At 45.2% G+C, this 22,772-nt stretch overlaps 1 protein-coding gene across 1 annotated transcript; it reads right to left on the bottom strand.

Annotated features, from left to right (window-relative positions):
- Positions 1-8,644: 8,644 nt before the first annotated feature.
- LOC137217022 (chymotrypsin-like elastase family member 3B) lies at positions 8,645-14,552 on the bottom strand. Its single transcript, XM_067723222.1, has 8 exons — positions 14,513-14,552; positions 13,422-13,507; positions 12,307-12,404; positions 12,052-12,186; positions 10,758-10,894; positions 10,229-10,371; positions 9,427-9,579; positions 8,645-8,725 (listed from the first exon to the last, which is right to left on the bottom strand). Exons 1-8 carry the CDS (start codon positions 14,550-14,552, stop codon positions 8,708-8,710), a joined length of 810 nt encoding a protein of 269 aa, XP_067579323.1. The 3' UTR covers positions 8,645-8,707.
- Positions 14,553-22,772: the final 8,220 nt, after the last annotated feature.

Here is a 22,772-nt window from a genome sequence, read left to right as displayed (position 1 = left end):
TGACGGCTCCAGGATTAGCAAACCAGCTGTAGTGGGAGGAAGGAGGATGGGGGTCAGGTGGGCAAATCAAATACCTGTGAAATGTTGGGAAAAAAGGTTTTGCTTCATTTGGGCTAGAGCCCCAGTCCAAAGAGGGATTATTTACAGGAAAACCACATCCTATGTTAATTTATTTAAAAGAAAAAAAAAGACTTCAGATGGCAGTATAGAAATGACTATATTAATTTTCACACAAGGAATGTCCAATCATAAATCATAATCCCTGTGATGAAGCCACTTTACAAGGATCATCTTTTTTAAATTAACACCACCTCCCCCAAGGATTAGTCCTTTCCTACTCTATATTGCAGAATTGTTGATGTTTAAAATCTCTCCTGCGTCAAAGATTCTCAAATCTGTTTCCTGCGCAACAACTGACAGAAGCCAACAATCACAACACTGACCAGCTGACATGAATTAAATGGTTCTCTGCTCCTAATCACCTGTTCTCTAAACATTCACTGACCCATTTTCTAGGAGCCTTGAACTGATTCTAGACCCCATCACGGAGATATTCTTGGAGTACACCACTTCTTCTCATGCTATCTGCATTTTTATTCAATCAACAGGGTGTGCTCATCCCCAAAAGTAAGTTGTTAACTAATCCAGGTGATAAGAAGGACAAAAGCAGAATATCTCCAAATCTCAGGGGTGCCTTCAATTAAAAGGAAATATTTAGTCAAGGAAAGGTTGGATGAAACACTGTAGGAAAGCAAAATCTTGGGAACAACTTAAGCCATCAACAGGGAGATGATTCAATAAAGTACTGTCACCCACTCAGTGGAATACTATGCAGCCTCGTAAGGAATGAAGGAGGCCTATGAGAGCTGATATGTAAAGCTGTCCATAACACAGCACCCCGTGACCAAGGTGCACATCAGTATATGTAGTATGATCCCATCTGGGGAAATTAAAAATTAGCATAAGCATATGTGACCTGATATATCCCCAAACAGTACCTGGAAAGTCATCAAAGAAATTCCTTTTACTTCTGAGGAGCAGCAACAGTGAGAGGGAAACATTTTTCTTATATCTTTCTGTATTGTTTTCTTTTTAACTACACCTATATTACTTTCGCGACAACTCAAGAGGAAGAAACTTTTAAGGTTTTCCCCTCCTGCTCAAACCCTTTCTGCGTGAAAACCCCTAATCCACTTAGAAAAACACCCTTTTACTAATTCGTCTAGTTCCTAGCACCAGAAGTTTTTACAAGCTTGACTTTTAGGAACAGTCTCAATTGTCAGTAGGCCAGTTTTCAAGGTTGGCTCTGAAAGATGGACCAGCTCCACGATTTACCCAGCTTCTAAATCCTATCCGTTTTAGAAGCCCCCCTGCCAGACAGAATGCTTACCCTCGCCAGTTAATAACTCCAGTTTACGGAGCCCTTATTTCCTACCTGACACTCCGCTAAGCGTTTCACATTCTCTACGTGATCCTCTTAGCCACTCAGGTTAAATTCTCGATAGGACTCTCTACCGCCCCGGTTATCTCCATTAACGGCAGCCTCCGCCCCTACATTTGTTGAACTTTACAAGCCAGATACTGCGCAACAGCTTTCCCTCATCCAATGCTCCCGATAACCCAGTATGACAGTTACTGTCATTTCCACTGACAAACTTAGGCTCGGAGAAAGGGGACTTGCCCAAGGTCACAAGGCTAGGAGGTGGCGGGACCACTCAGCCCAGTACAAAAATCCCCGGCGTCTCCGCAGGGATCTGAGCCCGACTCCTCCCACCACCTGGGCGCGGCTCAGAGGGCCGAGGTCCGGCCGGAAAAGGCGCGTCTGTGGCTCCAGAGCTGGGAAGTCCTACTCCTCCAGGGCTGAAGCGGGGCCCAAGGCCACGGCAGGCCGAGCAGCCGGCACACCCCGCGGGCAGGGGCTCCCTGCTCCTAGGGCCGCCCGCTCCCACCCGACGGTGCGCGGGGGAGGGGAGGCGCAGGGGTCGGGAAGGGGAGTTCACCTGCGCAGGTGCCCCTCCGAGGGCGGGGGGACGTGGCGGCTGGCGATGAGACGCGAAACCCCCGCCGCCGGCTGCAGCAACGGGAAACAAGCCTCCCGGCGCCAAGCTTTGTAGCCCGCCGCCGGAACCGGAAGTCGCGCCCCGCCCGGAAGCTGGGAGCGGAGGGGGAACCGGGTTCGAGGCGCCCGGTCTCTCTAGGCCTTGGCGGTGCTCCGCAGCTTCATGATCTTAACCCGTTCTGGTCTCTTGGCCTCCCTCAGTCCCCAGTCCTCCCGACCGTGCGGAGCTTTGGGCACGGCCTAGGAGGTTTTCCGCTGCGGGGAAGGCCTTTGTCTTTCTGAGCCGCAGTTTGCCCAACAAAATGGAAAGAGGATGAAGCAGGAATCGAGACACTCCTGGAGACTGCCGGCAGCTGAGTCAGCGCCCCACCCTGAGGTTACACCCGTAAGCCTTTGCACCACCCAGAGGAAAGAAACCAAAATAAGAGGGCTGGCTGGCTGCTGTTGGCTGTCAGTGGTCTGTATGGCTTCCCGTGGAGTCACTCCAGATGGACAGAGGGCGCAAGTCCGTTAGGTGTCTCCGTGTACCCAAAGAGACCCCCCACCCCCCAGATAGTGAGCATGTGCCCGTGGAGCTTTGACAGTCTGTCCAAGGGGAGACCCCGTGTGCGTAGGAGGCGGAATCTTAGCCCTGTGTGTCTCTTCCAGACTTTCCAGTTGCCATGGTTAAGAACTGAAATTTAGAATTCTTACTAAGCTGGTTTGAGTCAAGGCACACAGGTTAAATAGCACAGCCTGTAAGAGAAGGTGCAGAGATGCGAACCAAGGCAGACTTCCCAATTCACTTTTATTTCTGAAGGGAAGGGACTTGGCCGTCCCGTTCTCCTTCCAACTGGCCTATCCAAAATGGAATGGGCTACGAAATTAAGAGGGGCACCTCAGTGCCTCCTGCTGGGTTATCACCCCAGAGCCAATGTCCCTGGGGAAGGGAAAATGTGCCATTTGTCTTCACAGCCACCACTGGTCAGTAAACTCCTAGATGGCCAGGTACTCGAGTTGGTGGTTGGAGAACCAGAGCTCCTTGCCATGGCCCTACCCCCACCTCCCCTAGCGACTGTGGGCCCTTCTCCCACTCACTCCTACAGTGCAGTCACCACCTTTACCTCCTCTTAGCCTTGGTTTCCCCATCTGTAAAATGAGGGGCATTGAACTAGAGTAAGGACTTCCAATTGTCATTCCTCCCCTTCAGTTCTTTTTTTTTTATCACATATCTATCCAGTCTTTTATTTAATCCATCTTATTTTTTATTCTTTTTTTGTTTTTGGCCACACCTCGACACGTGGGATCTCAGTTCCCCGACCAGGGATTGAACCCATGCCCCCTGCCGTGGAAGCACGGAGTCCTAACCACTGGACTGCCAGGGAAGTCCCTGCCCTGCCCTTCTAAAGGCACCCATCCCATTCCTTTATAGCCTGTTACCCTGTTTTTATTACCTGTTCATTATTCTATCTCATCCACTAGAAGCAGGGTCCACAAGGCCAAGGACCTTGATTGTCCTGTCACCATGCTTCCAACACATACAATTGAGCATGGGCTGGGGAAAAGTTCACTGAATGAATAAATGGGTAAGTGAATGAACAGAGAAGGCTTGGATTTTATGATAAAGCTAATCTGATAAAGACCAGCAGGGACATAGATATAGTTTAACAAAGTTAGGTTGGTTTATTAACTTGCTGCAGCCAGGGAGACAACACCCAGAGGAGCCAAACAAAGGAAGAAACAGGGTTATCATAGGGTTAGGGGGCAGGGTGGAATTTAGGTGGAAATGAAATGAAGCAGTGTTGATAGGCTCAAAGCAAACCTAACTGTGTGGAGAGGGGTTAACATTTGACTTGGGCTGAGAAGCGAACTCATGGTCTTGTTTCCTTGGACACCACAAAGTTAAGATCAATATAGAACTACTGTGTCCAGAAACCCCTTATCTGAAGCTCTGCACCTGGGCTGGTAATCCAGGCTGCTTCTCTGTGTCAAAACTGGCTCCAACCCACCAGACAAGAGGGGAATGTTCTGTTCTCCCTGACATGATTTCAAAAAGTTTCTGACAGTCTCTGGTTTTAGGGAATGAGGTTTCTCAGCACTGTCTTTGGTGTTAATTGACAAAAGAAGGTTTGACAGCTTCATGTTTCACAGGAGTCCCTTGATGCCTCAATCACTTGGATGTGAGGGCCATCGAGTACTCCAGGGTTCCCATGGCAGTATGACCCCAGCTCCCTGGGCCCCATACTACTCTGGGCCTTCATTAGAACAATGAACCAAGTCTCCATCCATGCTTCCCGTCCAGACTAGAATCTCGAGGGTCCGGCCCAAGTCAGGGTCATTCTCCGCTGCCGATGCCTGGCACAGAATACCAGTAGCTGCTCAGTCCATGTCCATTGAATCTAACTGTTGATAAGTTTTCTTTCTTTTTAAAAAATTTTTTAAAATTGTGGTATAGTTGATTTACAATATCGTGTTAATTTCAGGTGTACAGCACAGCGATTCATTTATACGTATATATGTATATATCTATTCTTTTTTTTCTTTATTTTATTTTATTTTATTTTTTTATATTTTTTTATTTTTATATTCTTTTTCATATTCTTTTCCCTTACAGGTTATTACAAAATATTGAGTATAGTTCCCTGTGCTATACAGTAGGTCCTTGCTGACTATTTTATGTATAGTAGTGGGTATATGTTCATCCCAACCTCCTAATTTATCCTTCCCCCCACCTCCCTTTCCCCTTTGGTAACCATAAGTTTGTTTTCTATGTCTGTGTGATAGATTTTCTAAATGGAAAGAAAAAGAAGTAGATGGAAAAAAAAAGTGGATGGAAGCATATCAAAATGATAGAAGCAGCTGTGTAAGAGAGGTGGGAATGTGGGTGATTTTTACAAATCTTTCCCAAAGTGGAAGTTTCTAAAACATAACCAGTATGAATGTTCTGAAAAAAGAAACTATAATAGAATTGTTGACTCTTAAGATTAAAAAAGTGAATTTTTTAAGGTGACCATGTTTTTATTTTTCTTTTTGAATTAACAAAAAAAAATTTTTTTAGTTGAGGTAGAGTTGAAAAAAATGAATTAGTGACACTTCAATGATTTAAGATGAGAACTAAGTTGTTGACATTGTGGTTAAAAAAGAGCATTGCCACACTGATCCTTTATCACTTTTATTTATTTATATTTTATTTATTTTTAAAAATTTATTTATTTATTTATTTTTGGCTGCATTGGGTCTTCGTTTCTGCACGCGAGCTTTCTCTAGTTGTGGCGAGCAGGGGCTACTCTTCATTGTGGTGTGTGGGCTTCTCACTGTAGTGGCTTCTCTTGTTGCGGAGCACGGGCTCTAGGTGCGCGGGCTTCAGTAGTTGTGGCACACGGGCTCAGTAGTTGTGGTACATGAGCTTAGTTGATCCGTGACATGTGGGATCTTCCCGGACCAGGGCTCGAACCCGTGTCCCCTGCATTGGCAGGTGGATTCTTAACAACTGCGCCACCAGGGAAGCCCCCTTTGTCACTTTTAGAAGAGAATTGAAGTACTGACGTTGTGCATCTTCAAAAAGTGGATTGTTCTTCATGATTTAGAAAACAAAAACAAAAAATTGTTGGTGTTGATACTCTAATCATTACTCAAAAAATTAAATTATTGTCTATATAGTTTTTAAAGGATTTGAATTGTTGATACTTGGAAATTTTAAAAAAGAAATTTGAATTATTCATTGAATTGTTAGCACTCTTAGGCAAGATGTCCTAACTCCCTGTTGGCCATACATGAGGAGGGTGTCATAGAAGCTCTCAGCCTTCCCCTGAAGCTGGGTGGAGGACACTTGAGGGTCCGTCGCCCAGCCACAGTGTGGAATTTTACATGTTTGGCTGCCCTTTGTCCTAAAATTGTTTTGGAAAATTGTCTAAGGGCTCTTCCCTGACCCACTGGGAAGAAGTAGATACTGCAGTGCCCTGGGAGCGCCTGACAGTTGCATATGTCATTCAGCATTGTCTCCATACAAATGATTAACATGTCCTGGCTCCAGAATTTCTCCCATCCTCCTCCACTCTCCTGTGATGCAGAGGTCTCTGCTCTGCTGGACTCAGTTCCTTCCTTGCCCTCACTCTGGCCTTGTCAGACCGGTTCTTGGGCTTTTGTAGGAGCTGGAGTGGGGCTAAGGACTGGAGGAGAGGGTTTTGGAGGAAAGAGTTGAGATTCCAGGGGTGGTTTTAGGAGAAAAATGTGTGGCAGTTGTAGTGTGTGGAACCAGGGCTAAGGACTGGAGGAGAGGGTTTTGGAGGAAAGAGTTGAGATTCCAGGGGTGGTTTTAGGAGAAAAATGTGTGGCAGTTGTAGTGTGTGGAACCAGTGGATGGGGAAAGAAAAAAAGGGAATTTTAAGAGGTACTGTTGATACAATCACTTTGGAGAGCAATTTGGCAATTGGTAAAGTTGAAAATGAGCACACTCTCCCAGTCAGCCATTCCACTTCTAGGAATATGCCCTAGAGCCACTCTCACATGTGCACCTGGAAATATGTCCAAGGATGTTCACTGAAGCACTATTTGTAATCAGAAAAAATTGGCCCTGCTCTAAATGTCCATCAGGAGGGGGAAAGGATAAATAACTAGTGTTCTTGGGCAATTGAATACTCTACAAAACTAGCAGCAATGAACTGGAGATAGATAAATCAGCATAGATGAATCAGCATAAATAGACGTCAAAAACACTGGGTGAAAATATTGGGTGAAGGAAGCAAGTTGCAGAATAATCCATATGGCAAGAAGCCATGCATGTATTTTAAAAAACCAAAGCAATGCCATATATTGTTTATGGATATTTATATTTGTGATAAAAATATAATAGCATGGAGTGAAAGGATAAACACCAAACTCCTTTTATCAGTCAGGATAGGTTAGGTCCATGCCAGTGTAACAAACACCCAAAATCTCAGCAGCTTGTAACAAGACTGTATTTCTTGCTTGTGCTGCATGTCCATCAGGGGGCAGCAGAGAGGCTGTGTTCCACATCTCCTCGCTCTGGGACGAGGCTGATCTGGCGCCACCAGTTACTGAGGCAAAGGGAAATCGTCCTGTCTCTCAAATCTTAACCTTGGCCAGAGCAAGCCACATGGCCAAACTCAACTTCAAGAGGGAAGGTAACAGCTATCCTACTATGTGCCCCAAAGGAAAAGCAGTAATATTTGGTGGATAACCTCACACCCATGGTGGTGAAGACCCCTGGGAAGAGTACAAAGGGGCCTCCACCTGAACTGTAGTTATTTTAGAAAATATGAAGCAAAAATGTGAAATTTGTTCATTGTGGAGGGAGGCTATTTGGGTGTTTTGTTTATTATTCTCCATGTTGTATCTTTTAAACTTTTCAACACTGGAAGCATAATTTTTTAAGGAAGGGAGCAATGGAACAACGTTAATATTAAAAATTGTATACGTGTGTCCTTGTGGGGACCATGCTTCCTTTCATGGTATTCAGGAGAAACGTGAGTAAAAGAACTCGGTTGTTTTTATGTTGAGTTGGAGGCACGGCAGCAGTCTTTTGGACCTCAGCAACAGCCCACTGGGGTCCGACCTCGGTATCCGCATTGTGTGTGCATCTGTGTGTGCGTCTCCGCCCTGCAGCAAGGGCTCTCCCTGACCCTGTCCTGCTTACCTCTGTTCTCTCAGCCCAGAACTTTCAACAAAGAAGGTGCCTAGTAAATGTTTAATGAATGACTCTGATATGCTCATTTCCGTCTAAATAATGAGCCATTTCAGGGCAGGATCCACGTCGTCTTCCCCCTGTGAGCCCTCCTCAAGAGGAAGGAATGAATGCTTGTTGAATGAGTGAATGACTGCAGTCCTCCTTCCCCAGCCCATCAATGGAAGCAGAAAATGCACAGCCCTGTCAATTCCAACATGAGCCTCCCAAGGGGCTGGTAAGGACAGTATTTCTGCAGACTCTACCATGCTTTTATGCCTGCATTGAAAAGCCAGTGATTGTGCACGTGGCTGTACAACTTCCCAAGACTCACCGGTTTGGGTTTTTTTTGGTTTTGTTTTTGATGTTGATTTTTTGTTGTTTTTTTTTTTCTGCCACACCACGGGACATATCTTAGTTCCCTGACCTGTGCCCCCTGTGGTGGAATCACGGAGTCTTAACCACTGGACCACCAGGGAAGTCCCTCACCCAGTTTTTTTGTTTGTTTGTTTGTTTGTTTGTTTTGCGGTACGCGGGCCTCTCACCGTTGTGGCCTCTCCCGTTGTGGACGCGCAGGCTCAGCGGCCCATGTCTCACGGGCCCAGCCGCTCCACGGCATGTGGGATCTTCCTGGTCTGGGGCACGAACCCATGTCCCCTGCATCGGCAGGCGGACTCTCAACTGCTGCGCCACCAGGGAAGCCCCTTCACCCAGTTTTAACCGCGGAAAGTCCTGTGTCCCAGGAAAACTGTGATGGTCGGTCACTTGACACCAACTCCCTTCTCTCTGGGCCTCATTTTTTTCTCATTCTCATATGAGAGGGTTGGTTCTCTTCTCATCTCTACATATCACATCTAAGATTTTAGGAACAGGCCAGAGGGGAAGAGGTGAATCAAAGAAGGAAGAAAGACTCAATTTGGAATTTTCTGAGAGATCTTTATTTTTCACAAAGAGAGTGAATGGGCACTGCCACCCCGGCCTTGGTTCTAGTGGCTTGCAATGGTCTGAAAAAAGAGAGGGGAAAAACCAGAATAGTCTAGTCAGGAACACAGCTTCTGACGCCATATGGAACTGAGTTCAACTCCCAACCATGTTACTCATTGGCTGTATGACCCTGGGAGAGTGACTTGAGCTCTCTGAGCCTCAGTTTTCTCATCTGTACAATGGGGGTAATCATAGTACTTACCTCGTGGGGGTTTTAAATTAAACTATTAACTAAGGTGTCATCACAGTGCCTGGCATATGTTTAAGAGTCCATAAATGGTGGCTAAGCCTATTGTCACGAACGGTATTAATCCTCCCTGACCGCTCATTGCCAGATGAGGTTTGCTTTCTCACTGGGGCCTGAGCTTCACCTATCACAGCTTCCACCACATTTCATCATTTTGCTCATTTAATCGTCTGTTCCCCACAAGCCACACATCACTCTATCCTCCATGACAAGAAAAGACCTGGACCAAAGGAGGCACTTCATATACACTTGTTGAAAAAAGGAAGTTCAGCAGTAGCTCAAAGCTCCACCCAGAAGCCCTTGAGATTCTTAGGGCCACACTGCAGCAGAAAACATCCTCAAACCCTTCTGGCATGTGCCCCACTCCCACTGCTGACCTCCTAGGATCAGGATCTGCTGTTCTCACCCATCCCCCCAGCACCTCTGAGAAGAGCCAGCACCCAGAGCCCTCGCTGCTTGCTCTGTCCTGCTTACCTCCTCAATCCAGTCATTGAAGGCGGAGACTCGCGTGAACACTGTGGGCTTCTTGCGGGTGTTGCAGCCAAAGGCAGAAACGAAGCTGGTCACGCCATGGACCTGAAAGGAGCCATCTGCTGCCGGGCAGTTGAGGGGTCCTCCAGAGTCACCCTGGAATGGTTGGAGAGCAGTGGGGGACTGAGCTGTGTCTGAGCTTTAAGGAATTGGTTCAGACTTTGGGGATTTTGAGAAACCCTTCTATGACTTGACCTCTCTGAGCCTCAGTTTGCTCCTTTGTGATGAGGAATGATATATATCTTACAAGATTTTGTGACAATTAAATGAGGTGATAAGTATATGGTCTTAGCGCAGTGCCTGGTAGAGAGGAAGCAATCAATAAATGGTAGTTCTGATTATTAGTACCACAGTTAGTTATTGTTATTCATATTCACTTGTAGTACAGTGAGAGTATTGCTTAATTATAACTTCAGGACCCCAGATTTGAAGGTGACTTTAGAGATCATGGTGTCCATATCCCTTGCTGTACTGATGGGAATCCTGAGGTCGAGGAAGGGACAGTAACTCGTCCCAGATCAAGTCGGTGTGTGAGCTGGGACTAGAGTCCAGAGACCAGAGCTGTGTGCCTGGGCCGCAGTGACTTCCTCCAAGTCCTGCCTGGCCTGGAGGCTTGAATGAGCCCAGCAGTCAAGATTCCTCCCTCTCCTCCCAGGCAGATAGCAGAAGTACCCTGGGCCCTGCACACCCAGCGGAGTGGCTGTAGCCCCGCACCACCTCGGGCAGACGAGAGCTGCTGACTCACATTGCACCCAGAGCGGGTGTCCCCACCGGCGCACACCATGGTCTTCTTCAAGGCACTGCCCCACCAGTCCAACTTGGAGCAGTGCTCGTAGTCTACCACGGGCAGCAGGGCCTGCTGCAGCTTGTCCGGGAGCGGCCCACTGGCTGTGGAGATAGAGAGCATTGAGCAGGGGCTGTAGGGATGCAGGGCTAGGGCTGGGGTCTGGGAGTTAGGACTGGGAGCCCCAGAGTGGGACGGGGGGGTTGAGGAAAAGCCACTCTTCCAGTCTGATGGGAAGTCTCCTCCCACCAGGTTATGTGGTCCTGCCTGCTTTCTCCATCAGAACATCTCCAGCACCTGGCACGCAGAAGACAAAAAAATCTTCCATTGAACACATTCACGTTTGGGAGGGGGAGGGGAGAAGGCTGCCTCTGGAGGAGGAATGGAGGAAAAGTGCAAGGATGCTCCTGATGTCGCCCTCAGCGCCCCGCCCCGGGCTCTGTCATCCTCCCCACTGTCCCTATGGCTGGCTGGAGGGGTCAGCACGTACTGTAGAGACGGCCCCAGCCGCTGATGTAGCAGGGTGTCTCATTGGGCAGGATGTCGCCGGCGGGAGGGAGGCTGGCGAGCTGGACCTTGTCTCCCAGCTGGGCGCTGCGCGAGAGCTTGATGAGGGAGATGTCGTTGCTGGGGAGGAGGGAAGAGTCATGGGCAGCCTGGTCCTCCAGCCAGACCAAGCCCCGCCCCTCAGCTTTGCTTAGGATATTTCACCTCCGGGATGCGCCCAGCGCCCCTTCTCCCTCCAGATCCCATGCATTCCTACTGCTGAGCAACTTTAGGAAGCCCTCCTGGCCTCTTCAGCCAACGCGGACCCTTGGCCTTGGTAATCGTCCTCAGCTTTTACACCAGTGGTTCTCACGCATCAGCTGTGTCGGAATCACTGGAGGGCTTGTTAAAACACAAGTTGCTGGAGCCCATTCCAGAGTTTCTGATGCGGTGGGTCTGGGAGGCCCCAAGGGTTCACATTTCTAATGAGTTCCCAGGTGATGCTGCTGCTGCTGGCCTGGGGACCACACTCTGAGAACCACTGCTCTCTTCATCTGCCTGTTTGTCCCTCAAGTAATTGCATCTGGGTCTGATTTTCTCTCCACTCACCCCAGGAGCCCCTGAAGATGGGTCAAGGTCTTGACCATCATGGTCCCTCACTTCTGCGTTGCACTTTCAGGGGTTTTGCACCCTTCTTTGATCCTCTCACCAGAAAAATGCTGAGCTACCCAGACATACAATTTTGCATATGCTTGAGAGGGTTAAGAAGCCCTGCTATGTGTTCTCACCCAGTGATTTTCTCCTTGACCCTCATAACCACCCAGGAAGCCCAGAAGGCCACCCTTGACAAGTGGTCAAACTGAGGCCCAAAGAAGGGCAATGACTTGCCCAAGCCGCACAGTGACTTGGTGCTGGAGCCTGACTCTCAGTCCAGTGCTCATCCTTTAGCCCACAATGCTGGGAACGCAGGACGCTCTGGATGAATGCCCATTGAGTGGAGGAACCCTTGGATTTGGGACAAGGGTGCCTGAGGAGTCCTGGGTTCTGAAGCCAACCAGCCGAGTGGCCTTGGGGGAGTTCCTGCCCCTCCCTGGGCCCTGCTCTCCCCTCTGTAGGGAGAGACGTTTGGTGTGGGTGATCCTTAAAAGCTCTGTTGGCTCCGACCCTCAGCATGTGGGACCTGGGCTCAGGCTGCTGGCCCAGCTCCACTGTCCCTGGGAATCTTCTCAGAATCAGCGTTGGGTCATAGATAGACCAGCAGAGGAGCCCCTGGGTCCCAGGTCTGAGAGTTCACTCACCCACAGGACACGCATTTGGGGTTCCAGAGTGGGTGCACGAAGAGGTCCCCAGCATTGACGGGGATCTCCTGTTCGGGGCCCTCTTTCTCAGAGCGGTCATACTCGCCCAACACCACCTGGTAGGTCAGGGAGCTCCTGCTGGCAGAGGTGACATCAGTACAGGCCTGACTGGCCTCCCCCCTCCCTTCCCACAGTCCCCCACTGCCCCAGCCTGCCTGGGTCTCACGCAGGGAGGGGGCAAGTGAGAGAACTCACGAGATGCAGTGGCCCGCTGTCATGACCCAGTCAGGGGCGATCAGGGTGCCTCCACAAGTGTGGTAGAAGGTCCCGTTCTTTTTATACTGCAGGGAGACCTGGTGGCAAGGGAAGGAGGAGCCTGAGTGGTCTGGGCCCCACAACGAGGGCCGCTACCCGTGGCTGTATAGGTTGTGCACTGCACAACTCTAGAGAGAGTCATTCACACAGAATGGCGCCTCTGGAAATGTGCAGTGCCTCGCCCACACAACTGTACCATCCACGGCTGCTTTCATGCTACAGTGGCAGAATTAAGTCATTGCAACAGAAACCACATGGCTGACAAAGTCTAAAATATTTACTCTCTCGTCTTTTACAGAACAAGTTAGCTGACCCCTGTTGTAGACCAGTGCCATCCGTAGAACTTTCTGTGATGATGGAAATGTTCAGTATGGTCCAGTATGGTAGCCACTAGCCACATGTGGTTATTGAGAATTTAAAATGTGGTTAGCATTGAGCAACTGAATTTTTAATATTACTAAATTTAATTTAAATTTAGGCCTATGTGGGAAAAGAATCTAAAAAAAGAGTGGCATATGTATATGTATAACTGATTCACTCTGCTGTATACCTGAAACTAACACAAATAAATCGGCTACTCTCCAATAAAAATTAAATAAATAAATTTAAATAGCCACATGTGGCTAGTGGCTACTGTGTTAGTGCAATGAGTCTAGTCCTCTGTGCTCCCTTCACTGACCTCTATAAAGCCCTTCATCCCTTTATTGCTCCAGACCTTATAGCCCTGTTGTATAGTTTGAGGGGTCTAGAAATGAGTCCCCCCAATCTCACTCCTTAAACATCACGCTGAACTTCCACCATTAATGCACCAACCCTTGGGTCAAACACTGCCCTCCCCCCAGAGTCTACTTTTAACTTGCAAACAGCCCAGTGAGGGTTACAGATTAAATGGGCAAAACTTGCACGTGAAGTAGATTGTCCAAGGGTTTCCTGGCCTTTGGAGACTGAGGTGAAAACTGGAAACAGCACAATGGGGTCCAGAATGAATATCCTGCAATCAGAGCGTGGGGTGCAGAGCCCATGGTGGGAAATAGTGCAGTTGGTATTGCTCTTACCTGCCAGGGCCAGCTGTAGGGGACCGCATCCTCACCATTGACAACGCGGGAGGAGAGGCTGTAGGAAGTCTGGCCAAAGCCCGAGGCTAGAGGATAGAGTAGAAGCGTCAATCAGCTAGAGGGTCCCCCAAAGCAAAGAAGAGGTCTGGGTCCCAGTCCTAGCTATGGCACAAACAGGCTGTGAGATCCCATACAACTCCTTTCCCTATCTGAACCTCAGTAACCACATATGAACAATGAGCATTTGGACTAGAGCAGGGATTTCTGGACTCCCAGGAGTCTAGGGAGAGAGATGAACATGTGGCTTCCTTTCATGGCAGGAATGAAGGAGTTGATGCACTTAGAACCGTGCCTGGTACCCAATGAGCCCTTGAGAAGTGATAGCTATTGTCGTGAAGAGTGGTGGCTTTGGAGTAAGACTGCCTGGATTCAAAGTGCAGCTCTGCCCCTGGTTCTAGGATGGGCTACTTTACTTCTCTGAGGGTCAGTTTCTCTACCTGTAAAATGGTGATAATAGTAGTACTGACCTTAAGGGGACTGTTGTGAGGGTTACATGAGATAATATACGAAAATATCCTTAGCGTTCTGCCTGGCATATAGTAAGCACTCAGTAAACATTGTCTGTTACCATTCATTATTGTCAGTCAAGAGACGCTGCTTGGAGGAGGTAGCCCTGAGCTGTAATGTAATAGGGCAGAGAGTCCAGGAAAAGGCTAGACCACAGGATATGGAGTGCAGTAGGGGGAGTGTGAGAGGAGAGTTGGAGGGTTAAGCAGAGGAACAGAAATTCCAACCCAAGCAGTCTAACCACAGACCCCAAAGTCTTTCCCCCTGGACTTTGTTTACCACCCACGTCGAGGACTCCCACCGCAGACCTTTGGGTCCCCCAGTCTTCCTCCTGAGCTGGTCTATCACCCACAGCTTCCCCTCTATTCTCCTGCTCCAGCATCAAGCTGACAACCTCCACAATCATGCCCCAGATACAAGCTGGGACCTCTCCTATGGAACCACGTATTGGGTTTGCGAGACTCAGGGTGGGTTGGTAGATTTCAAGGGCTCCTGGCACGGGGCAGCACAGGCTGGGGTCTTACCAAGGGCCACAAATAGGAGAAAGCTCAGCAGCCGGAGCATCGTGGGTTTTGAGATGGTAGGAGAGAGATCCATAGCCTGAGGCTCTAATATAGGGCAGAAGGCGGGTGAGGGGGGTCACACTGGGCCCCATTCCCCGAACAGGTGGTAGAACACCAGGTCTCCCATGGTCCAAGGCTACAGCCCCCACCCCCTGCAGATGGGGGAGAGTCAGCCAACAACAGGATCCAGGGTTCCCTGCAATGTGTGACTGCACAGGTGGCACTGAATGGCAAGCTGATAACAGGGGAAAGGGCAGGAAAGTTCACATCAGAACAAGACAGCCTCTTCCAGGAACAAACATAGGCTCCGGGACTGGTCACACCTGGGTTCAAATCCTGGCTCTGACATCTCCAAGCTTTGCATCCTTGGGCACATTGCTTAACCTCTCTGATCTTCAGGTTTCTGTCCTCTAACATAGGGTTAATATTAGTATCCACCTCAATTAAAAACATTTTTTGTTGAGGACTTTATCAGGATGTTTTTGGGCATGCAGCCATGAACAAGAATGGTCCCTGGGGCTTCCCTGGTGGCGCAGTGGTTGAGTCCGCCTGCCAATGCAGGGGACACGGGTTCATGCCCCGGTCTCCCACATGCTGCGGAGCGGCTGGGCCCATGAGCCATGGCCGCTGAGCCTGCGCGTCCTGCTCCGCAACAGGAGAGGCCACAACAGTGAGAGGCCCACGTACTGCAAAAAAAAAAAAAAGAATGGTCCCAGCTTGGGAATTCCCTGGTGGTCCAATGGTTAGGACTCCACACGTTCACTGCTGAGGGCACGGGTTCGATTCCTGGTCCGGGAACTAAGATCCCCACAAGCCAGGCGGGGCGGCCAAAAAAAACCAAATAGAGCATTATAAAATTCCTCTGTGGATACCATCCCTATGACATTCCTTTGCTTTCATTAGCGATTTCCACATGCATATGTATTCCCAAACAATACATTGGGTTTTCCTCTACTGGCCCTTTATATAAGAAGAATCACACAGTGATTATCCTTTTGTGATCTAGTTTTTATTTTGTGTTCAATATTGGTTTCTGAGACTCGTCCATTTGCAGTTGATTTATTTTTACTCTTACTAGTCCATACTTTAGATACGTCAAAATCTATCCACTCTATTGTTAATGGATATTTGAGTGTTTCTAACTCTTTGCTGTTATGGAAATGGTTCACAAGTATCTGTTCTAGCCTTGGACAAGAATTAATGCACTATAGGGTATGTGCTTGTACAGCTAAACTGGGTAATGACAGTATTGAATATTCCCATTAACATGAAATGAAGGTTCCTATTATTCCACATCTGAGCCAACCTTTTTATTTCTGTTTTCCAACGTTTGCCCAATTGTGAGGCATGGAAGGGTGTTTCATTGTGATTTTAATTTGCATTTAATTGATCACAAGTGAGATTGAGTATCTTTTTAAATGTTTGTTGGTCATCCATATTTCGTCTTCCATGAAATGCCTGTTTAAGTCTTTTTGGCATCCTCTATTTTTAAAAAAATTATTCAATTTATTTAAACAAAACCAAGAAACTGTTCACCCATTTCTCCCCCCGTCTGCCTCTTGCAACTACTAAATTGTTCTCTGTATCTACAAGCTTGTTTTTTTGTTTTGGTTCTTTTTTAGATTCCACATATCAGAGAGATCATACAGTATATGTCTTTCTCTCTGTTTGACTTATTTCACTTAGCGTAATGCCCTAGAGGTCCATTCATGTTGTCACAAATGGCAATGGCAAGGTTTCATTCTTTTTTTTTAATGGCTGAATCTCTCTCTCTCTCACACACACACACACACACACACACACACTCACACACACACACACACACTCACACACACACACAATCCATTCACCCTTCAGTGGACACCTGGGTTATTTCCGTATCTTAGCTATTGTATATAATGCTGCAATGGGGAGTTCCCTGGTAGCCTAGTGGTTAGGATTACGGGTTTTCACTGCTATGGCCTGGGTTCAATCCCTGGTCAGGGAACTGAGATCCCGCAAGCTGCGTGGTACGGCTGAAAAAAAAAATGCTGCAATGAACATGGGGGTGCATATATCTTTTCAAATTAGTGTTTTAGTTTTCTTCGGATAAATATCCCAAAGTGGAATTGCTGGATCATAGGATAACCCTATTTTTAATTTTTCGAGGAACTTCCGTACTGTTTTCAATAGTGGTTGCACCAATTTGCATTCCCACCAACAGTGCACAGGGGTTTCCTTTTCTCTGTATTCTTGCCAACACTTGTTACTTCTTAATTTTTTGATAATAGCCATTCTAAAAGATGTGAGGTGATACCTCATTGTGGTTTTGATTTGCAGTTCCCTGCTGATTAATGACGTTGAGCCTCTTTTCATGTACCTGATGACCATCTGTATGTCTTCTTTGGAAGAATGTCTGTTCAGAGCTTCTGCCCATTTTTAAATTGGATTGTTTGGTTTTTTGCTATTGAGTTGTATGAGCTCTTTGTATTTTGGATATCAGCCCCTTATCGGACATATGATTTGTAATTATTTTCTCCCATTCAGTAGGGTACCTTTTCATTTTGTTGATGGTTTCCTTTGCTATGCAGGAGCTTTTTAGTTTGATATAGTCCCACTTTATTTTTGCTCTTGTTGCTTTTACTTTTGGTGTCAGATTCAAAAAATCATCAGCAAGACCTATGTCAAGGAACTAACTGCTTATGTTTTCTTCTAGGCATTTTATGGTTTCAGGTCTTATGTTCAAGTCTTTAATCCATTTTGAGTTAATTTTTGTGTATGGTATAAAAGAGTGGTCCTGTTTCATTCTTTTGCATGTGGCTCTCCAATTTTCCCAGCACCATTAATTGAAGAGACTCTCTTTTTCCCCATTGTATATATTTTTGGCCCCTTTGTTGTAAATTAATTGACCATGTATGCATAGGTTTATTTCTGGACTCTCTATTCTGTTCCATTGATCTACGTTTCTATGTTTATGCCAATACCATACCATTTTAATCACTACAGCTTTGTAATACAGTTTGAAATCAGGCAGCATAATGCCTCCAGCTTTATTCTTCTTTCTCAAAATTGATTTGGCTGTTTGTGGTCTTTTGTGTTTTCATACTAATTTTAGGATTGTTTGTTCTATCTCTGTGAAAAATACCATTGGAATTTTGATAAGGATTGCACTGAATCTGTAGATTTCTTTGGGTAGTATGGACATTTTAACACTATTAATTCTTCCAATCCATGAGCATGACTCTTTTTGCATTTATTTGTGTCTTCCTCAATTTCTATCTTTTTTTTCTGGCCACACCATGTGGCATGTGGGATCTTAGTTTCTTAACCAGGGGTCGATCCTGCACCCCCTGCATTGGAAGCACAGAGTCTTTTTTTTTTTTTAACATCTTTATTGAAGTATAATTGCTTTACAATGTTGTGTTAGTTTCTGCTGTATAATAAAGTGAATCAGCTATAGATATACATATATCCCCATATCCCCTCCCTCTTGGAAGTGCAGAGTCTTAACCACTGGATCACCAGGGAAGTTCCCCATGTCTTCTTCAGTTTCTTTCATTAATGTCTTGTAGTTTTCAATACACAGGTCTTTAACCTCTTTGGTTAAATTTATTCCTAGGTATTTTATTCTTTTTGATGAAATTGTAAATGGAACTGTTTTCTTAGTTTCTCTTTCTGATAGTGTGTTATTAGTGTAAAGAAATGAAACAGATTTTTGTTTATTGATTTTGTATCCTACAACTTTACTGAATTCAGTTATTAGTTCTAACAGTCTTTTGATGGAGACTTTAGGATTTTCTATATATGATATCATGTCATCTGCAAATAGTGACATTTTACTTCTTCCTTTCCACTTTGGATGCATTTTATTTCTTTTTCTTGACTAACTGCTCTGGCTAGAACTTCCAGTTCTAAGTCAAATAAAAGTGGTGAGAGTGGACAACCTTGTCTTGTTCCTGATCTTAGAAGAAAAGCTTTTGGCTTTTCACTGTTGAGTATAATGTTAGCTGTGGGCTTGTCACATATGGCCTTTACTATGTTGAGGTTTGTCTGCTCTATACTCGTTTTGTTGAGAGCTTTTTTTAAAAATAATAAATGGATGTTGAATTTTGTCAAACACTTTTTCTGTGTCTATTGAGATGATCATATGATTTTTATCCTTCGTTTTGTTAATGTGGTGTATCATATGACTGATTTGTGGATGTTGAACCATCCTTGCATCTCTGGAATAAATCCCACTTGATCATGGTATACGATCAATCCTTTTAATGTACTGTTGAATTCAATTTGTTAATATTTTGTTTAGGATTTTTGCATCTATATTCAACAGGGATATTGGCTTATAGTTTTTGGTTTTTTTGTGGTGTCCTTTTCTGCTTTTGTTATCAGGGGAATGCTGGCTTCATAAAATGTGTTTGGAAGAGTTTCCCCTCTTCTATTTTTTGGAATAGTTTGAGAAGGATAGGTATTAATTCTTCTTTGACTGTTTGGTAGAAATCATCTGTGAAGCTGTCTGATCCTGGACTTCTGTTTGTTGGAAAGTTTTCAATTACGGATTCAATCTCCTTGCGAGTAACTGGTTTGTTCAGATTTTCTGTTTCATCATGATTCAGTCTTGTTAGTTTGTATATCTCTAGGAATTTATCCATTTCTTCTAGGTTGTCCAATTCGTTGGCATATAATTGCTCATAGTTGTCTCTTATGAGCCTTTGTATTTCTTTGGTATCAGTTGTAATATCTCCTCTTTCATTTCTGATTTTGAGTCCTCTCTCTCTTTTTCTTGATGAGTCTAGCTGAAGGTTTGCAATTTTATTCATCTTTTTAGAGAAATGACTCTTAGTTTCAATTATCTTTTCTATTGTTTTTTTAGTCTCTATTTCATTTATTTCTGCTCTAATCTTTGTTATTTCCTTCCTTCTACTAACTTTGGGCCACATTTTTTCTTCTTTTTGTAGTTCCTTGAGGTGTAAAGTTAGTTGTTTATTTGAGACTTTTCTTGTTTCTTGAGGTAAGCATTTATTGCTTGAACCGCCCCCTTAGAACTGCTTTTGCTGCATCTCATAAATTTTGATACGTTACATTTCTATTTTTATTTGTCTCAAGGTATGTTTTAGTTTCTCTTTTGATTTCTTCCTTGACCCACTGGTTGTTCAGTAGCATATTGTTTAATCTCTCATATTTGTGAATTTTCCAGTTTCTTCATGTAATTAATTTGTAGTTTCATACAATTGTGGTCAGAAAAAGATGCTTGATATTATTTCAATTCTCTTAAATTTATTAAGACTTGTTTATGGCCTAATGTATGCTATATCTTGGAAAATGTTCCATGTGCACTTGAGAAGAATGTGTGTTCTGTTGCTTTTGGATGGAATGTTATGTAAATATCTGTTAAATCAATCTGGTCTAACATGTCATTTGGTCATTTTAGACCAAAGTTTCCTAATTGGTTTTCTGTCTGGATGATCTATCCATTGATGTAAGTGGGGTATTAAAGTCCCTTACAATTATTGTACATCTATCTATTTCTCTCTTTAGGTCTGTTAATATTTGCTCTATATATTTAGATACTCCTATGTTTGGTGTATAAGTATTTACATGTTATATCCTATTGTTGGATTGACTCCTTTATCATTGTGTAACACCCTTCTTTATCTCTTATTACAGTCTTTGTTTTAAAGTTTATTTTTTCTGACATAAATATAGCTACTCCAGCTTTCTTTTGGTTTCCATTTGCATGGAATATCTTTTTCCATCCATTCACTTTCAGTCTGTGTGTGTCCTTACATATAAAGTGTCTCTCGTAAGCAACATAAAGACAGGTCTTGGTTTTTTTTATCCATTCACCAGCTTTATGTCTTTTGATTAGAGAATTTAGTGCATTTACATTTAAAGTAATTATTGCTACATATGTACTTATTGCCACTTTGTTATTTGTTTTCTCGTTGTTTTTGTAGTTTCTGTTCCTTTCTTCTTCTCTAGCTCTCTTTTTTTGCGGTTTGATGACTTTCTTCAGTGGTATGCTCATATACCTTTCTCTTTATCTTCTGTGTATTTACTATAGGTTTTTGCTTTTGGACACCATGAGGCTTACATATAAAAACTTAAATCTGTAACTGTCTATTTTAAGTTGATAACAACTTAGTTTTGATCCCATTCTAAAGCTCACCATTTTTACAGGCAGCAGCTAGAACTTTTGAGATGATAGGAAAGAGACATATATCCTGAGGCTCTACTATAGGGCAGAAGATAGGTGAGAGGGGTACAGACTGGGCCCCATTCCCAGAACAGGTGGTAGAACACTAGGTCTCCCATGGTCCAAAGCCACACCCCCCGCCCACTGCAGATGGGGGAGAGACAGCCAACAACAGGTCCCAGAGTTTCCTCCAACGTGTGGCTGCACAGGTGACATTGAATGGCAAGCTGATAACAGGGGAGGGGGAAGGAAAGTTCACATCAGAACAAGCCAGCAGCTTCCAGGAATGAACATGGGCTCTGGGACTGGTCACACCTTGGTTCAAATCCTGGCTCTGCCACTTCCAAGCTCTGCATCCTTGGGCACATGGCTTAACTTCTCTGAGTTTCAAGTTTCTCACCTCTAACATAGGATTAATATTAGTTGGGGACTTCCCTGGTGGCGAAGTGGTTAAGAATCCGCCTGCCAATGCCGGGGACACGGGTTCGAGCCCTGGTCCGGGAAGATCCCACATGCCACGGAGCAACTAAGCCCATGCACCACAACTACTGAGCCTGTGCTCTAGAGCCTGCGAGCCACAACTACTGAGCCCATGTGCCACAACTACTGAGCCCACGTGCTGCAACTACTGAAGCCCGCGTGCCTAGAGCCCATGCTCCGCAATAAGAGAATCCACAACAATAAGAAGCCCACACACCGCAATGAAGTGTAGCCCCCGCTCGCCGCAACTAGAAAGCCTGTGCACAGCAACAAAGACCCAACGCAGCCAAAAATCAATCAGTCAGTCAGTCAATAAAGGCTATTTCTGATTGTGGTGGAAGGTGCTATGAAAAGAATGAAATGTAGGTGACTGGGGTGGGAATGGGAGTGACTCATTTAGATGGGGGACCAGAGAGAGTGACATTTGAGCTGAAGAGGTAGTGTTCAGTTGGGTCCTGAACAAGGCAAGTAAAAGCCAGCCATGAGAAGCCCTGAAGGAAAAGCTCTCCAGTTGGGAAGGACGACAAGTGCAAAGACCTGGAGGCTGGAATAGGCTTGGCTTGTCCAAGGAGAGGGGGTCAGTGAGGCTGAAGCATAGTAGTCAAAGTGAAGAGTGGTAGGGAATGAGGTCCAAGAAGAGGTGATGCCTAAAACTGAATTCACACCAGATCCAGCAATTCCACTCCTAGGTAGGACCCTCAAGAAAATCATGCACATGTGCGCCAGGAGACATGCACAAGAATGTTCCTGGTGTTCCTGTCCTCAATCCTCAACAACAGAAACATAGAAACAACAGAAATGTCCATGAAGGCAAATGGGTGAAAATGTGTAGTGTATTTATACAATAGAATATTAATCAGCAAAAATAATGAGTCACCATGACACGCCGCAACGTAGCTAATTCCTAGGAATCTACACTAAGAAGGAAAAAAGGCCCCGGAAGACGAAATGCAGTTTAATACTCTTTTTATAGAATTAAAAACAACTGAGATTTTAAAATATACCTTTTAAGGAATGCAAATAGGTGAATAAAACTGTATAAAAAGGCAAGCAAAGGCATGATGAACAGAGGATTCTGGATGACCGTTAACTCAAGTCTGGGGTGGAGGAAGGAGGATAGATGAGATGTTGTTAGAGCTTCCTGCTTTGCTTTGGTAGTTTTCATTTTGGTTTTAGCTTTTTCAAAGGTAAATTTGCATACAACAAAATTCTCCAGTTTTAACTGTAAATTTCATAAGTCTTGACAAACACACACAGTCATGTAACCACCACCACAGTCATGATACGGAACATTTTCATTACCCGAGAAATTTCCCTCCCACCCAGTCACATTCCATCCCACCCCCACACCTGGCCCCCCTGGCAACCTGTGATCTGCTTTCCATCTCTTTAGTTTGGCCTTTTCTAGCATCTTTACATACAAATGGAAGCATATAGTATATAGTTTACGTTTCTGGGCCTCTTTCACTTAGCATATGCTTTTGAGAGTCGTCTGTGTCATTATGTTAGATGTGGTTTTGAAGGTGGCAACTACATTATTTAAAATAACTGTCTGTCTAATAAATAAGA

Source organism: Pseudorca crassidens, chromosome 2 (genome assembly GCF_039906515.1).
Source record: "Pseudorca crassidens isolate mPseCra1 chromosome 2, mPseCra1.hap1, whole genome shotgun sequence".
Classification (NCBI taxonomy): domain Eukaryota; kingdom Metazoa; phylum Chordata; class Mammalia; order Artiodactyla; family Delphinidae; genus Pseudorca; species Pseudorca crassidens.
This window is presented reverse-complemented; position numbering and strand designations above follow the sequence as displayed.